Consider the following 20,870-nt stretch of genomic DNA (forward strand, 5'->3'; position numbering starts at 1 on the left):
TGGAGCCTGTTTCAGAGTCTGTGACTCCTTCTCTCTCTGACCCTCCCCTGCTCACACTGTCTCTCTCTCTCTCTTAGAAATAAATAAAACATTAAAAAAGAAAGAAAGAAAATAAAGAAGTCGGGTGACATAATCTGATGGCATGGGATTCAAAGCAGCGGTGTTCGGTGTTCAGAGAGAATGGTCCAGAAAACACAATGCAGAACCAGGAGGGCACTTCCTGACTCCCAGGCCCGTTGCGTGTTGGATTTAGGAACTCAAACATCCGTCACTCGAGAGAACTCCGGGGGTGGGGGTGGGGGGGCAGAAGCATCATAAAGAGCTAAGTTTTAGTTAGAAAAAAGTAGAAAACAATCTAAAAAGAGTCGAAATTCTTTTGCTGCTGCATTCCAAAGCAACTTGGTAGAGGGTGAGACTTTTGCAGGGTGGGGGATGGGTGCCTAGCATTGTGAGGATTCTAGTGCAAGAGGTGAGTGATGACCTGAGCTTATGTAGGGATATGGGCTCAAAGCAGGACATTATGGCAGCTGCAAGTGCTGGAGTGCTGGAATGTAGGGAATGGTGGGGGTTGGGGGTGGGGGTGGGGTGGTAGGCAAGTTACCAGAAGCCAGAGGAGCCCATGGCTCGCCTTTTCACTTCTACAGCTATTTTCTAGCAGGAGTGAACCCTCTGTTTCTTTAAACAAGGCATTACAAGGGAGCCCAGCATGAAAAACAGGAGAACAGATCAAAGCAGAGCTTCTCCAGTTAAAGCCAGAGTTGCAGAGGAGGGCAGGGACCTCCACAGGGCCCTGGGGGCCTCTCCAGTACATTCCGGGTTCCTCAGGGGCCGTCAAAGCCCAGGTCATACTCACTGCTCCAGCACTAGCAAGAGACTTGAGAAAAATGCAGAGTGATGTATTTGAAAGTAAAGATGGTTTACCCAGTTATCACAGAAGTCTTTTCATATCTTGTCAACTGTGCAGATTGCTCTTTTTCTTCCATGTAATAAACTTGCAAATATACATGTGGTTTGCAGCATCCCTTGGGATGTCTTTATGTCACTCATGATCAGGATAACCTCACTGTTGTTAACAGAAGTGATTTAAACAAAAGAAACCAGAGTTTTGAACAGTCATGGATTCTCCCATGAGAACAGTCGATTCTCCAGAAGCCAACCATGAGGCCAAGATTTGAATGCAGAATTGTTTTGTTTTGTTTTGTTTTGTTTTGTTTTGTTTTAATGGGAGCATTCATAGAAGAGAGAACCTTATAGCTGGGTGGAGTCACCAGCAGAGAAAATGAGAAGCGTGTATAGAGATGGCCGGCAAGATCTTAAGGGGCAGCTTCAGCTTAATCTTATGGGGAACTCTGGAGAGTAGCAGCTCAGATTCTGACCCCAATGGGACACAAAGCATATCTCCACACCTATGAGACAGTGGCTAAGGGGGAGGTTGTGGGACAGGGGAGCTGTGAACCCCTAGGTACTTCCAGGCAGAGTCCAAGAATGTCAGAGCCATCTTTCAAAGAAAGAGTAGCAATTATGGGTCCTTGAAAGAAAAGCACTGAGAGCCTGTGCTCTCTCTCGCTCTCGCTCTTCTCTCATAGGAGGGATCCAAGATCAACTTAGGAGAGCCCAACAGTGCCTTCTATCAGTGGAAAGCTCTCTTTAGAATGGCATAGAGTAGAATGGCCTAGGTAAAGATTAGATTAGAAAATTAACGTCTGCTTTCAATTATCATTGATGATAATTAATAGTAATTATCATAATTTGTAGCAGTATGAATTTTGCTACCTTCCCCCTTGGACTTCTAGCCAGATCATACCACTGTACACATAGGGCCAGATTTTGAGAAAATCCAAGTCAAGAGAGTATATCAGGTCAGATATATCCAGGCATGGCCCTGACTGAATGTGGTGTCTGTATTTGAAAACAAAATGCATGTTTTAAAACTTCACCATTTCAGATGGACTCAATTCTATTTATCTCTACCATAGTATAAATGCCAAGAGGCTTTTGCCATTTCAAAATTTGTATCACAGCAAATAGCTGATCTTATCTACATCCTCAAATGTTTATTTCAGGATTGTTGTTGGTTTTTAAATGTTTCCCCCCTTTAAAACATGGTCTCTCTTCTAAGGATTAGAGGAGCATTATTTTAGAGTCCCTCTGTTGGATGTAATTTAGAGCTGTACGAAGTCAAGCCCAATGGCAGATTTAGAGATTAATTTCCAGACCCCTTATGATGCTGGAGATACTCCTTCAGACTTTGAAAATAGCAACAGTATTGACTGTCCACCACTAAAGATTAGTTGTATCCATATCCACACAGCCGTGCAAAAGAAAAGTTTAAGTGTGGCAAATATCAGTATTGTTTTTGCTTTATGGAAAAACCTTTGCATAGAAGAAAAAAGCAGCAGCAACAGCAATTTATAGAACAAGAAATAGTTTATCCACCATAAGGACAATTTATACAGATATATCTCCCTCCTTTCATTCTGTAAGGATAATATTGCTTTTACTAAATTGATGTGATATGCATGGAAAAAGTAGTCCAGTAGTTTTGAACAGTCATGTCTTAGGTCAGGTTCCCCAGAAGCAAACCAAGAGTCAAAGATTTGTTGCTAGTGATATAGAAAAGGAGAGCTTTGAGTATGATATATACTCTATTTGGATTATATTGAAAGTTGATAAGAAACGTTTTCTCCCCTAAGTATGTTGGCTTAAACGCATCTCCAAATATGTGTTTGCTACATTTTAAAGTAAGTGCATTTTTGGGGAAATTTAATCCATATGTTTCAGCAAGGTTACATGTAAATCATCCAAATGTTGGTTTATTAGAGCTACATGATGTCGAAGATGCCTTTTGAGCTTTTTTAAGTCTTTATATTCTTTTGTGAAAAGCAGCAAGTAAGTTGCCAAGAGTAAACAAATCAAATAGCAAAAGGTTTGAGTTCAGTTTGAAACGCTTAGCCCATTATTTTTGATTGGGTTCTGAACTTGGCAGTGCATATTCCCTGTTCCTGCCTGCAGGGCAAAGCGAAAACAATTTGAACACTGTATTTCCCAATTGGTTCATTGACATTTGAGAATAATGTAGCACAGACAGAATCAGCATGTTTGGCAGGTGAGTGATACTTCACTTGACCTCAGAAAGTTACTACCTCCCTGATTGCTGAATTCATAGTATGGAGCCATGTCATATAAATTCTAAAACACAGGTTAGGACAGACAGCCATCGAGGGGTCCGTCCTGGGGACTTACCTATTTCTGTTGTGCGTCTTTAGGTGGAATGGTTGAAAAATGAAGACATAATTGATCCTGTTGAAGACCGGAATTTTTATATTACTATTGATCACAACCTCATCATAAAGCAGGCCCGCCTCTCAGATACTGCAAACTATACTTGTGTTGCCAAAAACATTGTTGCCAAGAGGAAAAGCACGACTGCAACTGTCATAGTCTATGGTGAGTGAGCTGTGGAGTCTCATTCTAGTTCATGTCAAACTACAGTTTCTCATTTTAATTTAAATTATCAAGCGAGAGGCCCCTTTTCTTTTTTCTTTTTTTGATATAATTCATTGTCAAGTTAGCTGACATACATTGTATACAGAGTGCTCTTGACTTTGAGAGCAGATTCCCGTGATTCATCGCTTACGTAGAACACCCAGTGCTCAGCCCAGCAAATGCCCTCCTCAGTGCCCATCACCCATTTTAAGTCACCACTGCCAGCTTCCGGCTTCAGCAGTGAGGTTTAACTGCTTCCCTGACAGGCATAAAAAGACTAGAACTTGGGAATTCCTAGCTCTTGGTCAGTCAGCTTATGGGAAAGTGAAGGAAATCTACCTGAGTACCTGCATCACAGCCAGCAGATTCTCCCACCCATCGAAGTGTGCCCCCTCGTCCATACCCGGACCACCCAGATCAAGAGTGAGTTTGGAAATGAAGATGCTTATGTCAGCCTGCTGACACGCAGTCAGCTTTGGACACTCAGTCAGGTAAACTGGAGCAGACCTGTTCCCCAGACACATCAGAACAATGTTGACTTCCTGGAACTCGCTTTTCACGCTCTGTGGGGGGTACTTAGAGTGAAGGTGAGCACTGCTATGCTGTGGCCCTACTCCTAACCACAGCAAGTTTCAACATAATGACTTCTTCGGGAAGCTTCCCTTCTGTTCTCTCGCCCTTTCTAGTCCAGCTCATATCCAATTGAACCTAATATTTCTCTAGAAATACTCAACCGTTTTGCACCCAATTTTGCTGTAGTGTCTGATGCTTTTCTCCTTGCGGTATAGCACTCAGTTGTCTTCCAGTCATTTTATGGGGAGTTTCATCTCCCCAGCTGTGCGTTAAGCTCCACTATAGACTGCGAGACTGCTCTGAGTATTAATGTATTTCTCACAGTGTTGGACAGACAGTAGGTCCTCACAGTCTTGGTGATTTATTGTGTCAGAGGAAACTGAACAACCCTGGGAAGCATTTTGAGGGTATACGCCCTCTTAAATGAGATGCCTGTGTCGTCACCACTACTTAGAACTTAAGGAGGCTTTTCGTGGCTGTATCAGTGCAAAAGGACATTCCAGGGGCCTTTGTGTCTAGATGACTGCGAAGGAAGATCAGCCATTGGCAGGTATCTGGCTCCTGGTACGTAGTGCAGATAGTGCCATTGGATGGATGTCCTCATGCTGTGGGGAGGTATGAGAAACGGAAACCACGTGAGGTTCCAGAGGCTGAATATTGTGACGCTTTAAATCTCTCCTTTTCATTCCAAGACAGATACATACAATTTTTTAATCCTCTGAATACTCTGAGGTTTAATTTCCTCGTCAAGATAATGGCTATGTTAAATTGTAAGTAGTTGCCTCTCTTCAGTCACAGTGAAATGATTCCTACTTTTTGTCTTTTTCTAAACTGACTGAACAACTTGATTAACAGCATTTGAAGCACAAAAGAGAATGGCACACATCCCAGCATGTAGGAATCATGGATTAACTAATAAAAGATGGACTATATATGTATTGTATAGATGTTTAACATACATGCAAATCTTTTCGCCTGTATGTAGCAGGCTTTCAGTATCTATAAATGCAAGCTAACGTTTTCAGACAGAATCAAACCAAAGGAATGTAGGCATTTTGAGTTCAAAAAACACCATTGGACCTTTGGGGTCAAGAGTCTTGTGCTCTAGGACTGGTTCTAGTAACTGACCTTCAGTTGGTCACTTGACCAGGATGCTAAGAACCCTCATGTCTTTCTCTGTAAAATGAGAGAATAAGTCTAGGGCTTTTACGTTCCTTTTTTTTCCTAGAAGCTTATGATTATTCATTTCTCACTAAAATCCTATCAGAGCAGTATATGGATGCTATAACCCCAAATATTGGCTCGCCAGTATGCTAGTAAGCAGTTTAAACCGACACTTCCATGACATTGGGTTTTGTAAAGCTGAGCAAGTTAAGTTGCTTTTTGGAACACTAACTGAAGCACAGCCTGTCAACCATCCGTTTGTCCTTTCCATGGCCTCATAAAGTAAGTCGTCCAAGGCTCATAGATTAGGCTTGCCAGAAGTTTATACCAAAACATATACATCTAATGAGTATTTCATTTTTGAGTCTGTTGTACTTATATAAATATTTAAAAATTTATATTTATTTTTGTTAGTATCATTTTTAGATTGCAAATATATATCTGTTATAGGAAATTTAGGAAACAGAAAAGGTCAAAGAAGAAAATGCCAATAATCCTGTCACCTTGTCATCCAGAAATAGCTTTTAAAAAGATTGATACATATACTACTGGTATTTTCATGCCTGGATAAGATTTTAAAGTAAGGGATATTATATATATTTTTACTTAAAACATGATGTTCAAGGATTTGTGTATTATTAAATAGATTTCTATAGCACCATTTTTAATGGTTGCCTAGGTGTCAATTGCATGAACATACATTTACTTTACCATTTTCCTATCGTTGAACACTATAGTTGTTTACAATTATTTATCTTTATAGAGAAAGTAACTCTGCAATGAAAACTTCTTTTGTCTGTGTCTGTATGTATAACATATTCATAATTTTTCCCATTGCATTGCATAGATTTCTAGAAGAGGAGATGTCTGGCATGTGATGTATACAAATAAGGTGTGTGCTATCTGAGTGTCCAGCTGATCTTTATGATAAGGAGGCAGACACTTATACTAGTTATGTCAGGTTTTAACGACCAGCAAATGATTTTTGATAGAAAATGCTTAATTACAATAATTTAATCTAGAAGTCCTAAAATATATTAGAATGTTTTCTAGAAGGAGATCTCCGGCAGTAACTAGTGAACAGAGTGATAGAATGTAGATTTTATAACCACACCTACACTGAACTCTCCATCAAACACCATAATTGGCTTTTACACACAGAATAGATGTCCATTTCAATTACATAAACTAATTGCCAATCCAGTCAAATAGCTACTCGATTAGTTTAAAACCTAGCAATATAAGACTTTATTTTTTAACCAGATTCACTGCATTAGTTAATGAAACTGACCAAAAGTTCTGAAAAGGTTGTAAGGTTTACATGTGCTGAAGAAAAATAATCATCTGCTATTAAGAAAGAGATGCATGATTTTTTTCAGTTCTCATGCTTCAGATCCACCTGCAGCCTTGGCATAAGGATGTAAACATTTATTATTGAGATAAGCTGTCAAAAATAATTTTTAAAGCTTGACTAGGTAAGGGGAATGTATTTTTTAAGTAGCCAAGAAAAATAGAACACGGTTCTATTTACTCTTCTGAGTCGGTGAGTACATTTTGGTAATTCATTTTATTTATCTCTATGCTTAGATTCTTCAGTGTTGCAGTAAAACTGAGTGAAATGATGCCGAACGTCTCTTCTAGCTTTGGAATTTTAGATTTTTTTATGGTCACTTAGCAGATGAGTTTTTGTCTATGTATTGTGCACGGTTTCTGTGTCTGTGCATATGAACAAACATGTAATTCAATTTTATATTTACCTTCTTCCAGTAAATGGTGGCTGGTCCACCTGGACAGAGTGGTCTGTGTGTAATAGCCGCTGTGGACGAGGGTATCAGAAACGCACAAGGACCTGTACCAACCCAGCACCACTCAATGGTGGTGCCTTCTGTGAAGGGCAGAGTGTGCAGAAAATTGCCTGTACCACCTTATGCCCAGGTAAGTAAGACAGTGTTTGCATTCCAAACGTATCCTCCCGTTCTAGGATGGCTTTAGGAGATACAAACAAAGCCCTATTGACCTGAATATGTGATAAACCTTATTTATATCCATCATACCGTTCAATGCCTACACTGCTGAGAAATCAAGCATTTGCCCCCAAACAGCACTTAACTTTATTAGCCAAACATGCAAAATAGGATAAAACAGGAGATTAAACACTTATGGACATAATCCCTCTCTCTTACTCGATGAAACTGCTGGAGCCAAGATTTTAGGTTCTATAATTCAAGGGATTTGAACAGCATTGAAAGCCACACATTTTAGGAATAACAACTCTTGATCTTCAGACAGCCATGAAAATTATTGGAATTAAAATTTAGAATATGTTTTAGGCTGAAATATTTGATATTTGGTGGCAGGTTCTGGGCAAGGGAAAATAAAACATTTGGAAAGAATTAAAAGGAAGACAGCACTTTGTGACACATGGGCTAATGGGTTTTGAAAATAAAAGATAGCGAGCTCTTTATTATCTGCAAACTTCTGTGAGTTATTTGCAGTGGTACCTATAGAAAGATTGCATCCCTCTGCTTCTGACCACCTTTTGATGCTGTCTCATATTGTCACCAGCTCTTATCCTTAGGCAAATTGAAGTTAATATTGCCAAAATCAAAACCAAAATCAACTAAAAATGTTTAATTACATAATATACTGAAAACTTAAGCTAAAATTATTTTGAAATAATCCATAAATTTAGTGCATTCCTTAGGGTAGCTGTTATTTGCCAATTTCATTTTTTATTTTATTTAATTTTATTATTTTTTGTGTGCCTTCATGATTTAGAAACGATCTCCTTACTTCCCTTATTTTGCCTACCTTTTGTCATGTTCATCCCTTAAAGAAACTTTCTCAGAGATGGGTTGTAGAAATGAACTGGAGAGAAAAATATAATCTATATTTTATACTCCCAAGTGTCCACTGTCAAATATCGAAACAATATCCCACACTGAATCCTTTGAGAGATTTTATTTATGTAACAAATCTTGACACTTAGCTAGGTTTAAAATTTCAATATTTTGCCTTGTACTCTCTTATATTTTATCTAAATGTTGACTTCCACAATTCAAAATGCATTGAGTATGTTGAACTGAGATAGAAGTGTGCTTGTGTGTGCCTGTGTGGAATCTTTGGGCTGGTCTAGGTCAAAGCATATGTCTTTTCTCCAAATAGCTGGGAGTTGCTTATACAGCCAACTCTGTGTGATTGTGATATTGATGCTTTTGTCATTTTTTTCGTATGGGCATGTTTATGTCTCCATACACATAATATATAATATATTTACACAATAATTTGAATATGAAATCATATAGATTTTCCAAACTGTGTAGACTCTTAAAATTGATATAATTTCTATGAATATGTAGGTGTAAGATGTTATGTATATTAGATGTTCAATAAATGATGTTTGGCATTGTTTTATATTGAATTCTAGATAATCATAATTACTTTGTATTTCAGGAAAATTTTTTATTTAAGTACAATATTCTTACCCTATTTATGCAAGAAATTCTTAAGAATATATTTTAAGTGTGACTTTAGTGAGATCTACTATATATTTTTTCAACTTAGGATTTAAGTTGTGTATTTTTATTTTTTATTTTTTATTTTTTTTAATTTTTAATGTTTTATTTATTTCTAGGAGAGAAAGAGAGAGACAGCGTGAGCAGGGGAGGGTCAGAGAGAGAGGGAGTCACAGACTGAAGCAGGCTCCAGGCTCTGAGCTGGCAGTCAGCACAGAGCCCGACGCGGGGCTCGAACCCACGAACCGCGAGATCATGACCTAAGCGAAAGTCGGACGCTTAACCGACTAAGCCACCCAGGTGCCCCTAAGTTGTGTATTTTTAAAACAGAGATAGAGGGGCACCTGGGTGGCTCAGTCAGTTAAGCAGCCGACTTCAGCTCAGGTCATGATCTCGTGGTTCATGAGTTTGAGCCCCACATCAGGCTCTGTGCTAACAGTGCAGAGCCTGGAGCCTACTTCAGATTCTGTGTCCCCTTCTCTCTCTGCCCTTCCCCTGCTCACGCTCTGTCTCTCAAAAATAAATAAACATTAAAAAAAAAAAAAACATATAGCTTAGTATCATTGAAATTACTGACAAGTCAGACACAAAAATTAGAAAGAAAGTTAGTCAATTCTAAATGACTGAGCCACAGCAAAAAGTTAGGAATCTGTACAAATATTATTTGTAAAATAAAAATAGAAATAATGGAATGGAATCATCAAATAATAAGTGGAGAATAATATAGTCATTTCAGCAAAGCATTGCAGAACAGAGTCAAGTTGCCTGGATGAAAAAATAAAACAAAAAGTATTTAAAGCATGTATAGAGAATAGATGGATGGATGGATGCATGGATAGATAGATAGACAGATATGGATGGATGGATGGATGGATGGATGGATGGATGGATGGGTTGGTTTTGGGATGGATATATAGATTTCTTCCCCATTGTACCAACCTCTTCTCCATATTCTTACACAGGTTTACTTGTACTGATCACATGACACTATGTGCAAAGAAATCTTGGATTCAAAAAGACATCCCCTAATTTTCAATACAAAATCCGAAAGCTTCCCTTTTAATATTAAAAAAGGCACTATCACGATCTACCTTTATGTACCTCCTGGTCCTCACCAGCTCCTGGTGACAACTTTGCTTTCTGTGTGTCCCTTTAAGCATTCCTTGGCTTGATCAGTAAGGAAACAGTCACACACCCAAGAAAGAAAATTTCTCAGAACCCTGACAACGTACAACATACGTAGAGCATGCTCAGCTCCCAGAAGGTGACATTAATGCAGTAATCTTTGATGGGGCATTTTCTTCAATTTTCTACTTTGCTGTTTTGGTTATATAATCATATATATATATATATATAACATAAATATGTGAATACATATATATATGTTATAAATATATATTTACTTGAGCTGTACTCCCTTCTCCCCTCAAGCAGCTGCTTCTCCCTCTGACCTTATGCTGGTTTTTGTGTGTGTGTGTGGCAGTGGATGGCAGGTGGACTTCATGGAGCAAGTGGTCTACTTGTGGGACCGAGTGCACACACTGGCGCAGGAGGGAGTGCACGGCACCAGCCCCCAAGAATGGAGGCAAGGACTGTGATGGCCTCGTCTTGCAATCCAAGAACTGCACTGATGGGCTGTGCATGCAGAGTAAGTCTACTTGAGCAAACAGTAGTTGGGAGGCCTGAGATTTAAACATGTGAATTTCTTGGAGGGAAATATTAGAAATTAAGAATTCTGAACAACACAAATAATGCAGTAATTACCACTGTAGTAGCTCTGTCTCAGAATTGAAAGAACTAATCTCCGAAGAACTTAAATGGATAATAATTGTCCAGTTAACAAAGGACGTACACAGTATTGTTTTCCCATGAGCAAAGAGTGAGCTAGTCATTTCCATGGGGAAACTATCATTCTTTGACCTGGGAGCCATTAGTCAGCTTTATTAGAATGCATAAAAGTGCACCCTATGTACCTCGTAGCAGAATCACATGGCTTCAAAAAAGTAAGATATTTATGTTAATTCATGGCCATTACTGAACCAATGTCCAGGATGTAAAATATATATAAAGGACAGGAAGTGGTCCTGCAGTTTACCAATTTACAACACATGCTTAGTGGGAACATCTCCACAGGTCCTTAAAAATTCGAGGTTTGTGTTAATGTTTGTTTAAAGCAAATAATGTTAATAAAACAAAAAATGTTTAAATCAGTGGGGAAGATTAGCTCAGGAATATAATGGATACCGTAGGCGAAATATCCCCCACTTTTCATGGTTTTGTTTCTTAGATTTCCTTAACGAGTTGATAGTTTCATTTTCATATTTGTACACTCTTACCCCTTTAATGGTGGAGCCCTTAGATGTACAAAGTTTACCATCTTCCATGACCATGAAATAAGGTATTAATAATTGTTTTGATCTCACGCCTCTACCGATGAATGGATCAAACAATGTGCTATCCTTGGATCTTCACTAATAGCAGCCAGATGTTGACATTTCTTATAACATATTACAAATTGCTTGCAGAATACAGGCAACCCAAATATATTTGTGTAGAAGTATTTGTGTTTGTCGTTTAAGAATAGAATATTTCCTTTTTGCCACATTTATGACATTCTTTTTACCTTCCAGCTTCTATACACACAAGGACCTTTAAAAAGAAACCTTACTTAAAATACAAATAAGTAATTACGTTGCTGATAGAATTTTTACAGAATAAAAATCCAAAAGGCTTCTTGTTTTTCTGCCCACAGTATGTTGTAATCTTTGAGGACTGGCTGCTGCTGGGTGTAAAGCACAGCTTCTGATTATGATTTGCAGGCTGCTACAGTGCATCTCACCAAGTTTGTATTAGAAATACAAGAATGAAAAGAATATAGCTGTTTTTCTAACCATTTATCCAGAGATAGAGGGTTTGTTCCTCCAGGAGTGGCTTTGAGTTGAGGATTAAAATAAAAACATAGCACACACCACGTCATTCTTTTTAAAATATTTTTATAATTTAATATCCTTCCTTTAGTGGTTAACAAATTGATTCATGTGATCAGAAAGTGGCAATATTTGAACTCCCTCTCTCTCCTTGTGTGTCTTTCTCTCTCGTCTCTCTTCTTTTCTCCCTCTCTCAATTCTCTATTCCCACTTTGGGTAACTTAACACCTACTGCTTTCATTGTGCATATTTTTGAGTTCCTAAAGCATCCTACTTAAGAAGAAATACAATGCTGCAAGATGGAACTTTGGGCCTTTAGTTGGTCACACAAAATGACACGGACTAAATTATGACATTTGTCAAATACAAACATGAAATATTCAAATTAAGGCTTTCACAACATAATATCCCTTTAGCATCTAGCTTGTTTCCTATGGCATTTGTAGAACTTTTTTTTTTTTAAAATGATTGGACTTCTTTCAGTACTGATGGCAATGAAGTGATTGTGTGAATCAGGAACGGGAAGAAGGCTACAAGAGGAGGTTTTGTTGTTTGGTTGTGTTTGTTTATTTTTTTTTATCAGATCTCTTGTTAGATCTGAGTGTTTGGATTAAAATCAGTCAGATGAAAAGCTGTCTATTTCCTCTTACAATTCTTATTTGCTATAGTAACCACCCCTACTAAGTCAATAAACTCTTTCATCCGCCCTCCTATATCTACTCTAGTGCAACAGAAAACTGTAGTCTGTACTATTGATTTCCTCAGTGATAAAAACCAGAGATAGTGCTACACTGTGTAATTATAGTATTTTAGAGTGAAAGTTATAGTTTCTACGTACCAGTTAAGCTGGGTGTTTCTGGCATAACAATGCACCAAAGTCTTGCAAAGAAATAATACTGCTCTTGACCCTCATTTTGGAAAAGAAAGGTTTTCTAGTAGTGAAAGTACCAAGATTGCAAGAGGGACAAGGTCTATAGTAAGAAATAGGATGGGGCACCCGGGAGGCTCAGATGGTTAAGCATCCAATTCTTGATTTTGACTCACATGATGATCTTCTGGTTTGTGAGACTGAGCCCCACATGGGGCTCCATGCTGACAGTGCAGAGCCTGCTTGGAATTCTCTTTTTCCCTCTCTCTTTCTGCCCCTCCCCAGCTCGTACATGCACACTTTCTCTCTCTCTCAAAATAAATAAACTTAAAAAAAAAAGAAATAGTATGGAAGTAGAAAAGTTAGCCAGAAAGCTGCACTTGACCATTAGGAGTTATTATTTTATGTTTATTTACTTTAGGAGAATTAATGTCTTCAATGCATTCATTAATAGCCTTTCAACAATATTACAATATTATCTCAAAATAAAACTAGTTACTACTGAATCAATTATACAACCTCTGAAATTGTATTTGTATTTGAAGTTGTAAACAAAGGATTCTGATGTATATGTAGATATATATGAGTGTAGATGAGAGTATATAATAGAGGTCAGTAGAATTCAGGAACCTAAATAATACAGGGTAGTATATTTTAAAAGCCAAACTGAGGGGCGCCTGGGTGGCTCAGTCGGTTGAGCATCCGTCTTCGGCTCAGGTCATGATTACACGGTTCGTGAGTTCGAGCCCCGCATCGAGTTCTGTGCTGACAGCTTGGAGCCTGGAGCCTGTTTCAGATTCTGTCTCTCCCTCTCTCTGCCCCTCCCCCACTCAGTCTTTGTGTCTCTCTGTCTCAAAAATAAATAAACAACAACTACAACAAAATAATAAAATAAAAGCCAAATTGATACTTAAGAACAATACAATGTGAAATATATAGAATATATTACTCTCAATGTTTATTCAGTAATGTGTTGAGAACACTCATATTCAGTCACATTTCATCCTTAATCACCTCCCTCAATACAAATTCCTTTGACTCAAAATATGTAGAAATATTAAATAAAATATGAAAACTTAAAAGGCATACATATACACACACATATGGAGTGTGTGTATATTTGTGTCTGAGAAAGAATGGGTCAAGTTCAAAAGAAAGATAGAGAAATCCTCAAATCTTCAAAATAAAGTAGGAACTCAAATCAAGAGAGGGAACTGCATGAGTGGATACCAGAATAACCCAGAAGGGCATCGGACATGGATGTAGTTCCTAAGGACTGGGAGTTAGAGTCTTAGTTTTGGCACGGAGGCAGAGTCCCTGGGTCTGCAAAAGCATGAGGCCAAGAATCGAAAGCTAGAGCCCTAAATAAAGCTGGGTCACATAAATGGCTGCTTCCACCATAAAAAATAACTAGAATTTTTTTACCCACCAGACCACGGAAGCCACAGGAAAATTCATGGCAGAGAAATTAAAAATTAAGACCTCACTTAAATAAAACCTATAATAAAACCACTATTCTACACCATATCTGCCATGGAGTCTAAGATATAGTACGAAAGGACTAAAAACCAGAAGATAAGTAAATAACATAATTGGTGAAATTTCTTGGGTACCAGCAGAAGCAAACAACAAGCCATTCTCTTGAGTTCTTTCCACAACCCACATGCATTGGCCTATGACCAAAGTAGCTCAGTCCTGAAAATGAGATTACACAATACAGTTTCACAGCACCCAAGGGGAATAGTCTGTTGCAATAGAGAGTGCGCAACAGAGTAAATAAGTAAGTTAGCATTCTCGCAACATGGACTCAAAGCTATCTGAATGAGACTATAAAGTAAATGAAAGGAAAAACACAAATTGTATTTTTAAAAAGAATATAAGCACAAAAGCAAGAATAGAATGTTGCAAAAAAGATTAGACAGATTTGGGAGGAAATTAAAGGGAATGCCTAGAAAGGTAAACATAATTGAAAGCTAAAACTCAGTGGGAGGTTAAAAGTCAGGTCCAAGGCAACTTTAGATAAAGCTAAAGGGAAAATTAGTAAATTGGAATGAAGATCTCATGAAACATTTCAGAATACAGGGAAGATAAAGTGAGTGATTTTATAAAAGGGAGGTAAAAACACATGTAAAATAGAATGAGAAAATCAAATTTGCTCAAGAAAGCAAAATTAAAAGTATTTTCAGACAATCAAGACAGAGAAGGCTTACTACTCACAAACTCTCACTGAGTAGACTACTAAAAATATAAAACAGAAATTGATTCTTTAAAAATAAGAGACAGACCAATTAAGGGACACAGAATAAAATGAAAATAAGATGGAACTAAGTTATAGACAATATTAACACAGTGTATGGGAAAGTGTGATCAAAGTTAAATGTTTCTAATTTCCATATAGTGTTCAGTTAAAAAAAAAAGTAACACTACTTGCATTAAATTTTATTGATTCAAGTTTACTAGTTATAATATTATGACTGACAGGTAAAAGGTGAGTATATAAATTCAAAATAAGATTTTTAAGAGTAGAAATAAAATAAAGAAAAATATGGTAAATGAAAACACTAATTAAGTGGTATATACTGAGGATCATCATATATCAAGGGTACTAATGTAAATGAGTTAAATTTACCTATTAAGGGGATACCCGGATGGCTTGTCGATTAAGTGTCCGACTTCAGCTCAGGTCATGATCTTGCAGTTTGTGAGTTTGAGTCCCATGTCGGGCTCTGTGCCGGCAGCGCAGAGCCAGGAGCCTGCTTTGGATTCTGTGTCTCCCTTTCTCTCTGTCCCTCCCCCACTTGCACAATCTCTCTCTCCCTCTCTCAAAAATAAACAAACAAACTAACTAACAAACATTTAAAAAGAAGAAACAATTACCTGTTAAAGGAAGTTCAAAACTGTAGTAGAAAATCTGGTTTTATACTGGATTATACTTAAATTCATAAAGATATGAAAGATAAAAAGTAGAACTTAAAGGATAGTTCAAACTTTAGTTTAAAATGTTCAGTTAGGGGCACCTGAATGGCTCAGTCAATTAACATCTGGTTCAATTAATAGCTTTGACTATCTAATTGGGCCATTGTTAATTCAATTCCATCTCCCATTATGCCGAACTAACCCATATCAGAGATTGGTTTTGCTCGTAGTTTTAATTTAGTTTTTTGTTTTTCTTAGACTCTGTAGTTTTTAGAATATTTAATTTTCTATTGAATAATTAATCACAAGTTTTCTAAATTGTTTATCACATTCTCAGTTTTGTGTTTAAGACACTTTAGAAAATACAAGTTTCCCCACTGCAAAATGAAATTTTTAATCAAAAGTTTGAGAGTTCCTTATAAGATTATTGAGTATTTTAAAGGTGTAATACTGCTAAATGTTAACAAATGTGTATGGAGTAGAGTCTCTTATATTTTATTAATAGGAATACAAATTTTATAATTATTTGGGGAAGCAATTTGACAGTATGAGTTAAGAGCTTTCAAATTGTTTATGCCCTAGGGGCGCCTGGATGGTTTAGTCGGTTAAGTATCCGACTTCAGCTTAGGTCGTGATCTCACAGTTCATGGATTCGAGCCCCGCATTGGGCTCTGTGCTGACAGCTCAGAGCCTGGAGCCTGCTTCAGAATCCGTGTTTTCCTCTCTCTCCACTCCTCTCCTGTTCACACTCTGTCTCTCTCTATCAAAAATAAAATAAACATTTAAAAAAATATTCAAATTGTTTATACCCTTTGGTCCAGTAATCCTACTTTAGTGAATAAATTTTAAGCAATTATCTAAATACTTAAGAAGATATATGCCAAATATATCAAATATATTACATATTCCATGTAATTTATTGTAAAAAAAAATGCAAAACCTGAAAATTCAGTATTAGAGCACTTACATAACATGGAATATCATGCAGCCGCTAACATGTTTGTGATGGCTTAACATGGAAAAGCAGAATATGGATTTATAAATGCATGTAGTCATAACTACGTAAAAGTTAGCTTAAGAAAAAGACGAATAAAATGTATGCATTTATGTTTGGCCGGTGAGATTGCAGGTAATTTTTTTTCTCTTTCAATATGATTTTTATTCACCATGTGCTTTATACTTGGCTTTTCATTAGGTTTATAATTATAACTGACTTTAAAAAAAAAATTAAAAAGGAGGTGTTGAAGATTGGCAAGAACAACTGCATGATCCTGGAAGCAGGAATGTTGGGATTTGAGATTGAGCAATATCAGTGACTAGTTCTGAAAAATTGGTCCTCTTAATTCAAATTAGATTCGATTCAAATTTGATTACCAAAAAAGTATTTGCATAAAACTCTAGTTGTATAAAACCCTGGGTGGCAAGAATTACTTATAGCCAGTAAATCAATTGCATATATAAAAGGATTTCAAAGACATGGGCATTTGGAACTGAGTTATAGATTTGCATTATTTCCCAGTTGCCTATTATATACATATCACTCTGTTCTTGCAAGCACACTTATTCTTAAACTGTTTGATGAATTGGATTCATTATATGCTGCTGTGTAATTTCATTTGTGAAACGAGGTCATGGTCTTTAAGCAGTTTCAGAAGCCCCACTAAATTTTTTAGGCCATCCATACACATTAGTTGATACTGAAGTGTAATAAATATCATAGATATGTTACACTGGATATACGTTCATTGTCGTGAAAAAGTAGTTCCTATGCTGGGGGGCCTACATTCAGATTAAGAACTTCCAAATATTGTGTTATTTCACTGGAATGAATGATTAAGACATCAGAGTCAATTATCATTCCAGAAAGAAGTTGGACCTTTTCGGTTTATAAACACATTGTTAATTAAAAATAGATAAAACTTTAAAAAAATGGAGGTCTTAGGTATGCTAAATGGTATGGATCGTATCAAACAAGAAAGGGTAGACTTGGTGTTTTTTTTTTTACCTTTGAAAAAAACTAAACATTCATGCTTGATATGAGATATTTAACAGATGTCACTATTTTTAGTTAGTAATACTATAGGATAGTGTATGCTCTTCAGAAGGCAGTACTAGAAGGTCTGTTGTGCTGTCTGCACATTTAGGTTTCTTCATATCACTTCTAAAATTATGTAAAAGCAGCCCCTGGTTCTACAATACAGTTTTGAAGTGGGATTTACATAAAATGGTTCCAGGCACAGAGAGAGAAAGAGATTGAGAGAACACTGAACACAGATACAGAAGAAGAAAAAAGCACTTGAAAATCTCCAAAAATGATATGCCAATAACAATATTTACTTTTAAGTTGAAATACAATTACTCTTAACTTATAATCTCTATAATAAATTGGTAGAATATCTACATTGTCATGGTTGGCATATAATGCTCTAATCCATGCTTACCTCTTTCTTTAGAAAACAGCAATCCAGGGGCACCTGGGTGAGTCAGTCGGTTGAGCGTCTGACTTGAACTCAGGTCAGAAACTCATGGTTTGTGGGTTCAGGCACCACATCCGGCTCTGCACTGACAGCACAGAGCCTGGCGTCTGCTTCAGATTCTGTGTCTACCTCTCTTTCTTTGCCCCTCCCATGATTGTGCTTGCGCTCTCTCTCGCATTCTTTCTCTCTGTCTCTCAAAAATAAATAAGTAAACATTAAGGAAGGAAGGAAGGAAGGAAGGAAGGAAGGAAGGAAGGAAGGAAGGAAGGAAGGAAGGAAGGAAAGAAAGAAAGAAAGAAAGAAAGAAAGAAAGAAAGAAAGAAAGAAAGAAAGAAAGAAAGAAAGAAAGAAAGAAAGAAAGAAAAGAAAGAGAGAATACAGCAATCCAAAACTATTTATGCAGCTTGGTCCAGAAGTAGTGTTGTATATTTGTAGTTATGAATATACTCAGATAATTACATGACAGGAGCTATTCCTATAAACTTTAGTTTTTAATCCCATGTGAAGATTGGAGTCCCACATAGGGATGTGTAACAGTTCAAATCTGAATTTAGAATTACTTCTTTCTGAAGAGGGTTTATGCCGCAGTAGACAAATTTAAAATAACAATTTACAAATAAGAACTGCCTAGAATTGTGTCTGCATCAGTGAACTTCCTGACTTTGGGAAATTAAAATGTTACGCAGTCTGCAAATTTAGCACTTCCTACTCATTAAAAAATTTGCATGTCACACGGCTCTTCCATTAATTCTCACATACAGAGGAAGTGGCAGAACTCCGTGTAAATTGTGGTGTGGACACACTGCATACCAGGACCCCCAGAATCCTACGTGCATTTAATGTGGGGAAATAATTTACCTTACAGATAGTCTCTTCTTGACTTTAGAATGATGTGTTTATAACCGCCACGGTAGGCATTTGAGAAGGTGCTAGTCAGTTTGCAGTGAGATTCTTGTCAACACAGCAGTTTGATAGGAAAGCATAATTGTGAGTGTCAGACAGTGAGTGCTTTTATCTACAGTTTGGAAGAAGTTGATGTCATAGCTGTGCTTGTATAACCTTTGGTAGGAGTGGTGTCCCAGCTGAGGCAAGTAAATATTCTATATGTGGACTGGCTGCCCAGCACAGTGCTCTGCTGTCTCCAGAATAATAAGTGTGGTTTGCTTTAGCATTTTTCCTTTCTGGTAAAACATTTCCTGTTTCTGAAAGCAGGGATGTGGTTAGAAAGTTCAGCCCGCAGAAACCTACCGAACACCTGTGGGGCCCCAAACAAATCAGTGGGAAATGACAAGTGCAAGGTCTTCAGCTTCTAGGATGGAAAGAAAACTCCAAGGGAATCCATAAGTGCACATTTCACGACCACAGTAAAGCGTAGACTCTTCCAAGGTCACATGGGTGCAGGACCAGGGCTTTTGCTTAAGTTTTCCTTTTACCTAAAAATCCAGCAGATAGAGTGATATATACTACAGATCAGCCTCTTTGCTTCAAAACTCTTCCTCTTTCACTTTTTCTGTCAGAAATCTCCCCTAGCACAGATTACAGCGTCATCGCCTTTGAATTTGATAGTTTATTTTTCTTCAAGACCATTGATGAGGACGAGGTCTATTACGTTAAAACACTTAGGAAGCTGATCTGTGGGTTTGATTTTACTCAACTGTTGGGTGAAATTTCAGACGTTTCTTCATCTACTGTGAGTCACGAGATAAGATTTTTACATCCTGAGATGTTAATTCCCTGCTGTTCAGTTTCAGAAGGGTGTGGTTGTTACCATAGGAACAGGGTTGAGGGAGGGTGAGTTTCCTGAGGCACTGTCCGGGGAGGCTGGGGGAGGGAATTACTATGGCAATTTAGATAACTGACATCAGTGATAAGCAAATGTTTGTTTCAATTTTTGTTGTCATGCCCTAGGATTTATGTATTCATTTATTTGGAGTTCCTTAAGCCACTGTCAATAAATAAACCCTCAGAAGAGTGGTAAATTATAATAAATGACCGTGAGTGTCTTTGACAGACCTGACCTTTGACATCATTAGTGCAGTCCTGATGGGCTTACTAGATAAGAACCAACAAAAAGGGAAAAACAAAAGGGAAAAAAACAAAATCTGGACATGTTTATTTTGAATGGCCCTTGAGATTTTTAATATGAACATTTGCATCAGAAGAAATGTGAGAAAAATCACGTATTTTGGCTGTGGGTAAAGCCACTGGCAAAAAGACCAAGCAGCCAGGTCAAGGAGAAGGAAGAATCCATGGGGAATAAAGATTTTTCCAATGCTAGGATCATAAAAATGAAGACAGATCTTATGAAATGGTTTGGTATACTTCAGACACATAAACATGTTAAAACTAACCAGAAACTTAATGATTTAAAAACATGTACTTTTATAGAACACACTTAATGCTATTAGAAACTACAGTTGGGTTGTATCATATTTATAACTTACCTAATAGCCTGCATATAAGATATTAATTAATCCTCTATCCTGTTTAATCCTCACAGTGTCATAAAATCTCTTTATATGTATTAAGGTCATAGAACTAGATTCATACTGAAATACATTGAAAAAGTCGTGAGGGCAAGCTGGAACACCTTATAAAACTCCATCTATCTCCTTTTTGGCCAGAGATTTGATAGCAAATCTGAAGACAGAGTTTTAATTCCCAGACATCTACATCTAGACTTTCCTTTCAGAGCATTCCTTAAATCTGGCTAAGGGGTTCTCACACTTTGGAGGGCATAAAAATTACTGTACCATTAAAAAAATCACTGTGTCATATATATTTTAACTTTAAGAAATTTCAGAGTTAATTTTAATTTTAGTCAGTTTCCATCTAATGTACTGACTTTAGGCCCTGGCATAATTTGCTTCTGACTCCAATCTACTGGGTCTGCCGGCCAACCTAATGCAAAATGATTTGTTTCAATTTAATTAATTAAACTCAA

General features: G+C 37.3%; 1 protein-coding gene across 3 annotated transcripts in view; it reads left to right on the forward strand.

Moving 5' to 3' along the window:
* Positions 1-20,870, forward strand: part of UNC5C (unc-5 netrin receptor C) — a 360,161-nt gene that overhangs the window by 280,392 nt on the left and 58,899 nt on the right. For all 3 annotated transcript variants that reach the window (XM_039241298.1, XM_039241299.1, XM_039241300.1), the window contains exons 5-7: positions 3,267-3,447; positions 6,991-7,158; positions 10,222-10,386. In XM_039241298.1, coding sequence (XP_039097229.1) covers positions 3,267-3,447; positions 6,991-7,158; positions 10,222-10,386 — 514 coding nt within the window. The remainder of the gene's footprint in view (positions 1-3,266; positions 3,448-6,990; positions 7,159-10,221; positions 10,387-20,870) is intronic.

The sequence above is a fragment of the Hyaena hyaena genome, unplaced genomic scaffold (assembly GCF_003009895.1).
Source record: "Hyaena hyaena isolate Hyena2069 unplaced genomic scaffold, ASM300989v1 scaffold_191, whole genome shotgun sequence".
NCBI classification, from domain to species: Eukaryota; Metazoa; Chordata; class Mammalia; order Carnivora; family Hyaenidae; genus Hyaena; species Hyaena hyaena.